Genomic DNA, 12,309 nt, shown 5'->3' on the forward strand with positions numbered 1-12,309 from the left:
ATCCACTCTTCATTTAAAATCTGTGCAAAGCAGAACATGTTTTCGAACTGTGAGTGATCATTAGTATGGACCCGAATTATTAATGTGGTAATAATAATTAGTCTGACTCGTAAGACATAGTGGCTGATCAGCTTAGTAAGTGTCCTGTTGTATTTAAGAGCAAGTTGTATGAAAAGTCTGTAATGACCCTGCACTAGAAAGCAGTGGTTGGAGTCCCTGGATGGACTCTTTTACCATCTTTTGTGTGGCCTGTGAATCGACATGCAGACAAAGGAGAGAGCTAGTGAATACTAGCGGGAAAAAAAAAAAGATAACTTTAACCATAATTTATTAGTAATATGTAGAGATAAATTCCTAAGAGGAAATAAGGTCTAAGGAAATTACAGGAAATATTAAATCTGTGATTCTGTTTACGGTAGAAACGCCGACCAACAAATTCCAGCTGTTTCTCTGTGGGTTATAGAAGTGTCACAGGCCTATTTATAGTTGCTGCATTGTAGACTCCAGCCTGGTTGTTATGGAATCCCATTGGTTTGGTTTGGGTTTACTCAGATTTGTCCAAAGACACATTTCCTATAGGCAATATATTTATGGAATGTAGCCCTGTACCAAATTTTTGTTTCTATAACTTCTATTCTAGTTTCTTCCTCTTCCTGCCAAGTTTGCCTCCCCAGAAATGTTAGTGTAGTATTATTTATTTAACACTTATGTACCACTTAATTGTACAATTACACTGTTTTAAATACCTTCAAAGTATTAATTCATCTAATTCCTCATGGCAAAGTTAAGAGCTAGATACTGTTTCTTAAACCAACACAAAAACCAAAAACCTTAAAGGACAAGAATCATAATTTGTCTACATTAAAGTTAATTTTTTCTATATGAAAAAATAAATACTGATAAGCCAGAAGACAAGCTATAGTCTAGGAGAAGAAATTTGCAATGCATGTAACTAATAAAGGATTTGTATCTAGATTATGCAAATGTTCTTATAAGTCAATAAGGAAAGAAAAGCAGTTCATCTGAAAAAGGGGCAAAGGATATGAAGAGGAAAGACAAAAGCAAAACAAAAGTCTAATAGCCTTTAAGCTTATGAAAAAATGCTTAATTTCTCCAGTTGGGAGAAATACAACTTAAAGTAACCGTGAGATACCATTCCACCTCTATCTGATTGGCAAAACTTTCTTCTGACCGTAAAAGTTGGTGAGAATATGGAGCATGGTAGAAGCAGATATTGACATCAACCACATCACAGAGCAGTTTGGCAAAATCGAAGACAGCTGACAATGTGCCTGCTTTATGACTCAGCAGTTCTACCTCTGTATGTATACCTTGGGGAATCAATCCCATATGACCAAACAGAGAAATGTATAAGGTTCCATTGAAGCATTGTATGCAATAGTAAGAAATTGAAAACAATTGATCATTAATAGGAGGAAAGATAAATTGTGGAATATTCACACAGGGAGGTGCCCAGGGGGTAAAATAAATGAGTCAAATCTATATGCGTGCAGATGTATAGATCTTGAAATTAAAATGTTCAATAAGAATAGCAAGTTGCAGGGTAAAGTTAAAAACACACAACATGATACTTTATAATGACTATGGATTCATCTAAACAGATACACACATATGTAATATAAGTGCAGTAGCATGAACAGAGAGATGCACAAGATCTCTAGGATGGTGGTTACTTCTGACATGAAGAAAAAGGGGGAAAAAGGTCAAGGAGAGGCACCAAAGGGGCTTTGCCTGTGTCTGTAACATTTTGTTTCTTAAAGATATGAAGCAAATATGCTAAGACTCATTAACAATGTGAGTGGGTGAGGGCACATAAGTATTTATGTTATTTCCTTCTCTATACTTTTTATTCCTACACTTTTTGGCATATTTGAAATATTTCACAACAGTAAAATAAATAAGTTTAATATTTTTTGTATTTACCTATATTTTTGCTTACTATCTTCTTTCTTTTTAACATCTTTATTGGAGTATAATTGCTTTACAATGGTGTGTTAGTTTCTGCTTTATAACAAAGTGAATCAGCTATATATATACATATAGCCCCATATCTCCTCCCTCTTGCGTCTCCCTCCCACCCTCCCTATCCTACCCCTCTAGGTGGTCACAAAGCACCGAGCTGATCTCCCTGTGCTATAAACTAACTCTAGTGGCTAATACTCCTAAATTTTCTTTTAAAAATCTTTGGGGAGAATTCCCTGGTTAGGACTCTGCACTTCCACTACAGGGCGCCCAGATTTGATCCCTGGGGTTGGGAACTAAGATCCTGCATGCCACATGGGGTGGCCAAAAATGAAAAAAAGAGACATTGAGTAAAATAGACAGTACTTGGAGAAGAAGAATACTTCAGAAACAACCATAATTTTAAAAACAAGTCTTTGGGAAGCATTGCTATGATATTGACATAAACTCATCCCAAAACTTTTATGTTATATGGACAGTATGTCTTTCCACAGTTTTGTATTCACTTCTCACTGGCTTACAGAGTAATGGATTTTGTAATTCTCCAATGTTTTTGTTCAGTCTCTGCAAGATATTTATTTAGCTTTCTGGGTTTTTCACAAAATTATTTTGAATTTAAAGACACAATTTTCTGGGTCTAGTTTTCTGTATATCAAGAAGGTGGTGTGTTAGGAGAGCTTTGTCTCCACTATCCTGGAGAGCCACCCTCATGGTCTAATAGGGGAGTCCACCATTGTAGTTGTATTTTATTTGTTTAAGGGGATGGAACTAATATGTGCAAATTTTAAAAGATTGATGGGTTTTGGGTTTCGGGTGTATAAACATCCAAACTTATTTTCAGAACTCTGTAGTTGGCAAGTCCACAACTCTACCGTAGAGATAGTATAGCAACAAGACAGGTATACCTTTCTACTTATGCATAAATATACAAAACTTTTTTGAAAGTTGATTCATATTTCCAATTATATGAAGAAATCATTGTGTGAATTAAAGAATACTTTTGTAACATAAAGTCATATTCTAATATGTTAGTATGTTACATTTGAATTTTCCTATAAAACCTCTATGAAAAGACAACTAACTAGACTCCAAATTGGAGCCCTGAATTTTTATGTGGGAAAAATGCCAGGATTCAAAGATTTAGAATATTACCAAAGAGTCTCCTTGAAATCCTTTTCTGTTCTGACCCAAAAGTGGGAAAGAGTTCATGAAACCAAGAGGGATATGATTTCAGTTTTGCCCCACACTTACCCTATTTTCTGCTCCGGAAACTTGAAAAGTCATGGAGGAAAGTGTCATTGAGCATCTCATAAAGTCTAGCAAGAGATAAGGGTAAAGAAAACCTTTCATTTGCTCCAAGTTGCTGTCATTGACTGTTGGTTTTTTTTTTAACATCTTTATTGGAGTATAATTGCTTTACAATGTTGTGTTAGTTGCTGCTGTATAACAAAGTGAATCAGCTATATGTGTACCTATATCCCCATATCCCCTCCCTCTTGCGTCTCCCTCCCACCCTCCCCATTCCATCCCTCTAGGAAGGCACCAGATTTTGTCCAGGGAGCACCCTGGGCCTTTTAGGGAAATGAGGCCTTGTCCAAGTAAGGACACAGCATGTGCCATAGCAGGCATTTTCTTTTATCACTGATAGGAATTGAAGCCTTAGACTTTGTCTTAACCATTAGAATGAGGCAAAAATACAAGATCTTTAACTTCTGTGGCTTTTTCACAAGCTATATTGATGTTGGTACCTCTTTAAACTGTTTCAACCATGCTGATTGTTAGCCTGGTAAAATGTGTTTATTTTATTACTCCCTGCCTAGTTTGAAATCTCTGTATTGTCACTTCCTCCTATGGGATCTCTAAGTGTAATGAAGACTGATTGGGATTCCCGACACTGGTGTCATCACCAATCCCCCAGAGGCTTCAGTGCAAACACTGATATTTTCTAGAATAAGAAACGAATAAACAACAAAGTAACATGTTAATATATTTTAGAACTCCCAAAAGCTTAGACTTAAATTTTTAGAATTGAGAGATTATTGATATATATTATATATTATTAGTTTTAGGTGTACAACATAGGAATGATTTGATATTAGTATGCTTAGACCTTTATAATCAGAAAATATTTGAGCTATGATCAGCAAAAAGTAGGAGTTGCTATATAAATTGTTAAAATTCCTTCCTTGGATTTGAAGTTACAGACATATTTTATTATTGTATTCATTTTTTTTATGTGACCTTACAACTAAGTAAATACCATTTTGAGTACTTACTACATGCTAGGTGATGTGCTAAGCAGTTTACAACTGATTATAATTTCCTTAGAACAGAAGAGAAAATTGGAGCTCAGAGAAGTTAAACAATTTACTCATGGTCACAAAGCTAGGTGAGCTTAGGATTAAAAATCAGGTTTGTCTTTTCAATAAATTTTATTTATTGATTATCTTTTATAAATGGCAACAGTGTATTATAGTGAGATGAGCTCTGAGCCTGAAATGTGGACCTGAGTGTGAGTCTCAATTTTCTCATCTTCAAAATAAGAGTAATGAGTCCTTTCTCATAGAGTTCTTGAAAGGCTGAGATTAAAAAATGGTGGCCAATATTACGAGACCTTATCAGACCACAGGGTTGATCAGTCGTTGGTGGGAAGGAAGTCACGAATAGTTGGAACCCAGACAACTTACCCAGTATAGAGTTAACCTCCCTTCCTCCCCCAGCTCTGGGGCAAACAGTAGCTGAATTGCCAATGGCCTAAGGGTGGCACTGTGTGCTAGATTTGACTGGATTGACACTGGCATCTAATGGGTCTACCCTACTGAAGGAGCATTGACAAAGACCAGTTCAAGACCTCGCCAGCTTATAGCTTTGAGCCTTCTGATCCATACACTTCTGCTCAACTTCTCTGTGCCCTAGTTTCCTCAATCACGAGGATCGTAAACCTCACCTCATGGGATTACGAGGACAAGAAATAATATATGCCAAATATTTCTCGTGGTGTCCAGTACATATTATCATATTATAAAAGGCTCTCAGTTAACAGTAGCACTAAGATGCTGTACTGCCTTTTCAAGCCCTTTGTCGGACAGGTCTTCAGCAGCACACCACTCACAAAACTTTGTCTGATCTGCTCTCCTGTACTCTGCTGCCCAGGGTCAGGCAGTAGAAAGTGGTGGTTAACAGATGAGCTTTGGACTCAGGATAGTCTTCTAGCTTGACTACTTCATGTTGATACGAGTTGAAAAGGCCACTTAAACTCTCTAAATCTCGGTTTGCTCCATCTTTAAAATGAGCATGATAATGGTGCCTACCTAACAGGATTGTTATGAGAATTAAATGAAATAATGTGTGTAATCTGCTTAGCACAGAGCCTTGCAATCGGTAAATGTTTAATAAATGTTTGCTTTGATTTGAAAAAATTGTGAACGTTTTTTTTTTTTTTTTTTTTTTTTTTTTTTTTATGCGTTACGCGGGCCTCTCACCGCTGTGGCCTCTCCCGTTGCGGAGGACAGGCTCCGGACGCGCAGGCCCAGCGGCCACGGCTCACGGGCCCAGCCGCTCCGCGGCATGTGGGATCCTCCCAGACCGGGGCACGAACCCGCGTCCCCTGCATCGGCAGGCGGACTCTCAACCACTGCGCCACCAGGGAAGCCCGTGAACGTTTTTAATTGATGTTTTTATTAAGGTCATACAGATAGGAGGTGCTGGGGCTGTGACTCAATCCCAAATCTATCCACATCTCATGCCTGTTCTATTGTAGCACACTTCTTGTGTTTGAATACTTCCAGTAACAACTGCCAATATGGTCCCTATTACTAGAAATATTTTCAGTATACATAATATGATGACTTTGTAGGATCCTAGAAAACAATAGATGATTTTTAAGATCTTTTGAATTCTTGGGATCTTATGATTCTCTGGATCATAGGAAGTCCCTAAACTGAAACATTATGTCTGAAGCATTTACTTGTAAATTGGTCTTTGGGAACTAGCGATCTATTTTCCATAAGACATACTTCTATGCAGAATTTAGAGACCAGTGTAGAAAAAGAAGGAAAAGGAGGTGCTGTGATATTACATTTAAAGCTAAGGGCCTCGGGCTTCCCTGATGGCGCAGTGGTTGAGAGTCCGCCTGCCGATGCAGGGGACGTGGGTTCGTGCCCCGGTCCGGGAAGATCCCACATGCCGCAGAGCGGCTGGGCCCATGAGCCATGGCCGCTGAGCCTGCGCGTCCGGAGCCTGTGCTCCGCAACGGGAGAGGCCACAACAGTGAGAAGCCCGCATACCGCAAACCTCCCAACCTCAGTATGTGAATAAAACTAGTCTCAGCAAGGTTTCAGGAGAAGATACTCCACCCCACTAATTCAAGCTAATGTGATTGAGATGAAACCGAGGGTAGTTATCAGTTAGCCATTGATAAGTGGTGAATTGTGACCTGCCTTCACTGGTTAGGCTTACTTTGATTGTTTCTATAAAAGCTTGTATGTCCTCCAAGGGTCACATAGCCTGGGCAATAGGATGTTTGTCCAAGTTGTTTTTTAGGAACTTGGAGTCAGCTGTGTCCAGTTTGAGCTTGAGATGATTAAGACTGGTTAAGACCTCCCACCCTCCATCTGGGCACGTGCAAATGTCCATTCGGTGACCTTTTGATGTCTGAGGGCCAAAATCTCCACCCTCACAGCATGCTAATGCTGCCGTTTTCTGAGCATGTCTCATGCAGAAACCTGTAGCTTGATTGCATCTGCACAGAGCAACGATTGCCTCTCCTTTTCCTTATCTCAAATTACCTTTCTCCATGCTCCCCCTGCCTCAGTTTTTATACCATAAATATCCCCAACCCCTCGCCTTCAGGGAGACAGATTTGAGACTTTTCCCGTCTCCTGACTTGGATGCCTCAGGAATAAACCCTTTCTATGCTGCAAACCTCATCGTCTCAGCGTTTGGCTTGCGGCGCACCAGGCAAACAAACAAGACCCTCTTATTCTTCCCAAATAGTCATATGTTCATTCATTTAGCAAATATTGAGTGCCAACTGTATTTTAAATTATGGGGCTATAACAGTCAAGAAATCGTCTGTTTCTCTAGTGCGAGAGAAGGTAATGATCTTGGGGAAGGAAATAGTTGGACAGATTTGAGACATATCTAAAATGAGTGATTTATGGAAAGGGGGAAAATTGGAGGCAGTAAGTTTTTAATCAACTATTGCCGTAGTCCATGTGTGACGAATCAAGGGCTTGAACTGTGATAGTAATAGTGGGAATAGAGGAATAAAACTTAACTTTTGAAAAGTTGTTTCTACAGGGCAATTATGTATAAATGATAAATGATGAGAAGAAGGAGTTCCAGATTTAGCCAAGGGTTTCAGTTCAGGCAAGGGAGAATATTAGGTTTATGGGGCAAATGGAAATTTTAATCATCCATGGGCAAGTCGTGTTTATGGGGATGATACTACATCTGAGTGGAAATATTCTATGGTAACTAGAAAAGGGGAACTGAGGAAAGGTCAGGGCTAGAAATAATAGATTTGGGTATCATCTGCATAGAGATGACAGGATTACTTAAGTGCTTAAAAGAAAATGAAGAATATTGGGACTGGAAGGAAAAGGTAAAAGAATTAATTAAAAAAAAACCAGAAATGGCCAAAGAGGTATTAAAAATCCAAGAAGGTATCATAGGATCTAAAGATAAGATAGTCAACAGTGTCAAATACTGCACAGAAAGCAGGTGGGATTCGGACTGTGAACAGAATATTGGCAGACCCAAGTGGTCACTGGAGACCCTTGGAGACTGGGTAAGAAAAGGTGTTGGTGGCCAAGTCATATATCAGAGGCTCAAGCAGTAATGATAGATTGGAAACATAAATAGGATAGTAACAAAAAAGGGTAAGAATGCCTGGAAAACTTATTTTTTCAAACAAAAACTTATTATTTCTGGTTGACAGTAATATGGAAGATATTGATGGAGAGGCAGGTTTAAGAAGCATCAGAGGGAGACAGCATGGTGCCTCCTGTCAAGTTTCTTTTTCTCTAGTCTCATCGATATCCTTGCCTTCTCTGTATCAATGCTGATTATGTCAGTCCCCTACTGAAAGACCTCTCTGGGTTCCTCATTGCCAGTGGAAATCCAATATCCTTAGCATAGCTCACCAGATGCCTCACACTCTTGGTTCTAACCTCCCTTTTCCATTTCCTCTTTTGCCGCTCAAGGCACAGGAGATTTCACATTCTTTCCAGATTGAGTCTTTGTACACATTGCTTTTTCTGCCTGGAAGATCCTTCTTCCCACCTTTCACGTGGAAAATTCTAACTCATCCTTCAACACCTGGCTCAAATGTCACCTCATTTTTGAATGCTTTCCTGACTCCCCAGGCCCAGTGCAGGTCTCCCTCTTTGGTGCTTCGACTGCAAGTTGTTCATTCATATTTTTGTCTCAGCATCCTGCACTGCAATTCATAAATTTCGATAGCTCTGTTCTCCATTAGACTATATGATCTCTGAATACGATGACTGTCTCTTTTTTATCATTGTAATCCCCATGACTGGCGCAAAAAAAAACTCTTGCTAAAAGCATCAGGAATGAATGAGTGAGTATTAATGTAAAGAGATATATCATGAGGTATATAGGATGAAAGTGAAGAAGCATCTTAGTGCTAAGCGAAATAAGCCAGACACAGGAATACAGATACTGCATGATCTCACTTATGTGTGGAATCTAAAAAAAGTCAAACTCATAGAACGAGAGTGTAGAATGGCGGTTGCCAGGGGCTAGGGTGTGTGGGAGATCGGGAGATGTTGGTCAAAGGGTACAAACTTTCAGCTGTCAGATGAAAAGTTCTGAGGATCGAATGTACAGTGTTGTGATTATAGGTAATAATACTGTATCAAATACTTAAAGTTTGCTGAGAGGAGTTGCTAAGTGTTCTCACCACACACACACAAATGGTAACTGTGATAGTGGTAATCATTTCACAATGTATACGTATGTTAAATCATCACATTGCTCACCTTAAAAAATCATGTTGTTCAAATTAAATACATATGACTTTTATTTGTCAATCGTACCTCAAAAAAGTTGGGGTGGGGGAAGCTATATGAATTTGAGCAAGTTAATTTCTCCGAACCTGAGTTTCCTATTGGTCAAAGGAGGATAATACTTACCTTATAATGTGCTTATGAGGATAAAATCTACAAAATATAGATCAAACAATTAATGACCAGCATTTATTAATCATTAATGTTATAATTATTTTCAACTCCCACCTTCATGGCATGGATCTCTTATTAGTTGCTCTCTGGCCTTGGATTTGGCTGCAACTTTAATCCATTCTCAAAAGAGAAGAATTTTTGGTTCGTTTTCTAAGTTAAATTTTCATGTTAAGAAATTGAAACTCGAGTCTATCTTTAAGCAGCAGTGTTTCATCTGCCTAAATGATGTAATCTGATTAATAATAACCATTCGGCATCAAGTGAATTCAACAAAAATCTAAAATTAAATATATGGGTTGATTTAGTAAGTTTACAATTAAGTCTGAATTGTTTTATGAATCTCCAAGGCACTTCCCAGAGGAGGCCCTAGCTTCGAGGCTTACTACACTGGATCCAGGGACACCCTTCTTGTCTTATCTTCAGGATTGTGTTGCCCTGAGTGAGTTAAATCAGCTCTTTCCATTTTTTTTTTTAGCAGAATTTTTGTGGTTCATAAAAACAAGCACTTACAGATTTTCTTGCATAGATAAAGGAAAGGATTCTACATCAGATTTAGATCAAGAGATAGATTTTCAGAAGAAAATGATGGATGTGTCCTCTGGGAGTAACGGAATGCAGTGATGTTCGTCTCTGACTGATTGAGTTTAAGGCATTTGTGAACACTTCCACGCCCACACCCACTCAAATACACAAACAGTGGTCACAACTGCAGCTCCAGACACTGCCTCTCTCCCCAGTCTCATATCCAAAGTGCATCCGTTGTTTTCCATAACATGAAATAAATCCCTCCCTTTTGCCCAGTGGTGAAAAGCTTATATAAATACTAAAACTTCAACTATTCCCCTGAGTTTTCTGTTGGCAAGCCTGCAGCTATGGGTTTGTTGAGATATTGACATGCATTTTCTGTGCAGATCTTTCAGGCCACTTGGGTGAGTCCAGTGGTGATAAATTTATGTCTTGAAAATTCATCAGAGTAACCATTATAACACTCTGTTTATGAAAACTTAAATAATTAACACCCTGATTTAAAAGGCTCCAGGTTCAAAGTACCTCTTTTATTCTTTCAACATATATCATTCTGGTGATATATATCCTATATATATCTTAGCAAGTCTCCGCCAGGAGATGACTTTAATAGTCATTGAAAAGAAAATGTGGATGCGAAGAATTGACTAATTCAAAACATATAATCTTGCATTGTGGCGTTCCCATGAAAGAATATTTTTCAGTATTTAGAAGTGAAGTCTTTTACTGTGTACTAAATAGGGATAGTTAACATTACCGGGCCATAATTAATGTGTATAATGAAAAATCTTTATCATAATGGAAAGAAAAGGGGGAAGGCATTATTTTTAAAGACAAAAGTCAATGCCTGGTGTAGAGTAGACGCTCCTTAGGTGGTTGTAGAATAAGTGGATGTGTGAATAGGATTAATTATATTCCTAGTGAAATGCATACTACCTTCATTAAAAATTTTTATCAGATTCTTATGTAAAAAAATTTATATGATTGAACATAGTTGTTCATATAGTAGTCTGTCTTTTAGAGTATGTTAATTCAAACTTCTCTTTTCTTTTTATCTATTAGATGGCAATTAGAGAAGTGTTCTCAAAGTATTGACACTTTTTAATCTTTTTTTTAAATAGTGGAAAAAGTGCATTTCTCTGACATAATTCCTATAGAATCTGCTGATCTGAAATTAATTTTAGCTATGTCTGAGAGAGCTGAATAGAAGCCCATGAATATTAACTATTTCTACTACACTTCCACTAGCCCTCCCATATTCGTGAAGCATTTTACTTGCTGCCAATAATTTACTATAGCTAACGCTTTTTAAAAATTTCTTTTAACCTAGATTATTACTTAACTAAAAATAGTTTGCTATTTTAACAATTAACAGTTGTCAAATTCTTCATATATTACAAACTATGAGTGTTTATTTGTCTTTTAGGATCCAAGATTTTGTTTCTGTGCTCACTGTCTTACCAGAGAACTAAAAAACAGTAAATCTCATTAATGAATTAGGTCTCCTTTCCTTAAGACCTAATAGAGAAAAGAAAGGAAATCAAATAAGCTTTTGTGTCTGTGAAGTCCAATTTTAAATTATAGTAAAAATAAAACAGAGGTAAAGGACTTGGATGAATTTGAGGGTTGTTGGCTAAATTGAGGTATTAGTCTTTACATGTCTCCATTTGTTCTAATTGGTAAACCACAGTGCAAGTAAATAAGTAATTAAGGTTTTTTTTTAGGCCAGTGGTTGTGGCTGTTAATTCTGGTGTGCTTTAAGAGTAATGGAGGTAAAACATACAGCTTTCTTTTAAAACCAATTCATTAGTTTATTTTTTGTTTTGAGGAATAATTTAGCATATCTGTGTCTATCTTAACCTCATGTACTATTGCCTGAGACCTAAAAAACACTGCACAATGACGTTATGCTCAAAACTTCAGTAACATTATATTATCATCATTAAATTCATCAAGTGCTCAATACCACATTTGAAGCTCAGTTAATACCATTTTCTACATAATCTCTCTTCTCCAAGGGTCTTTCTGTCAAAAAGTTCATAGGGTCAGAAATGGGAGGAATTTCAACTCTAATGGTGGATTTGCAAACAAGGGGATGGGAGTGGCTATTCTTATAACTTACAGGGCAACTCAGGTTGTTTCATATTGGCAACATTCTCTCAAAACTAGGCACAAGGAAAGTTAAAGAAACATGTTTTTGTCATTATCAGTTGCTTTCAAAGAGGGCCACAGGAGAAAACAGGTTGTGTACAGTCTTTAGAGTATAAAAGTGCATCCCTTTTTGGTCTCTTCCTAGGTTTGAAGAAGAAATGACCAGCAAGTGGTTACACCTCTTCGAAGGCAGTGCAGTCCCGTATGGCCCGATTAACAACATGAAGAATGTGTTTGCAGAACCCCAGGTTTGCTTTTTGAAATTTTTAGTATGTTTCGGTTAAAACCACAAGAATTTGCCTCTCTTTTCTATCCAGACTGATTCATATAAGTGTACATTAGCCATTGATCTTGAGCTTAAGTCACATCACCTGATTTTTTACTCTTACGTTAAAGTGTGAGTCTGAAATAAAAATAATCAGAATTTAGCACTGGCAGCCTACAA

At 37.7% G+C, this 12,309-nt stretch overlaps 1 protein-coding gene across 4 annotated transcripts in view; it reads left to right on the plus strand.

Moving 5' to 3' along the window:
- SUGCT (succinyl-CoA:glutarate-CoA transferase) overlaps positions 1-12,309 on the plus strand; it is a 764,199-nt gene that overhangs the window by 285,876 nt on the left and 466,014 nt on the right. For all 4 annotated transcript variants that reach the window (XR_004351441.1, XR_004351440.1, XM_032643169.1 and 1 more), the window contains one exon: positions 12,010-12,112. Coding sequence is in view for 2 of the 4 variants with exons in the window: in XM_032643169.1 (XP_032499060.1) it covers positions 12,010-12,112 (103 nt within the window). In the remaining 2 variants the exon portion in view is untranslated. The remainder of the gene's footprint in view (positions 1-12,009; positions 12,113-12,309) is intronic.

This window comes from Phocoena sinus, chromosome 9 (assembly GCF_008692025.1).
Source record: "Phocoena sinus isolate mPhoSin1 chromosome 9, mPhoSin1.pri, whole genome shotgun sequence".
In the NCBI taxonomy this organism is placed as follows: domain Eukaryota; kingdom Metazoa; phylum Chordata; class Mammalia; order Artiodactyla; family Phocoenidae; genus Phocoena; species Phocoena sinus.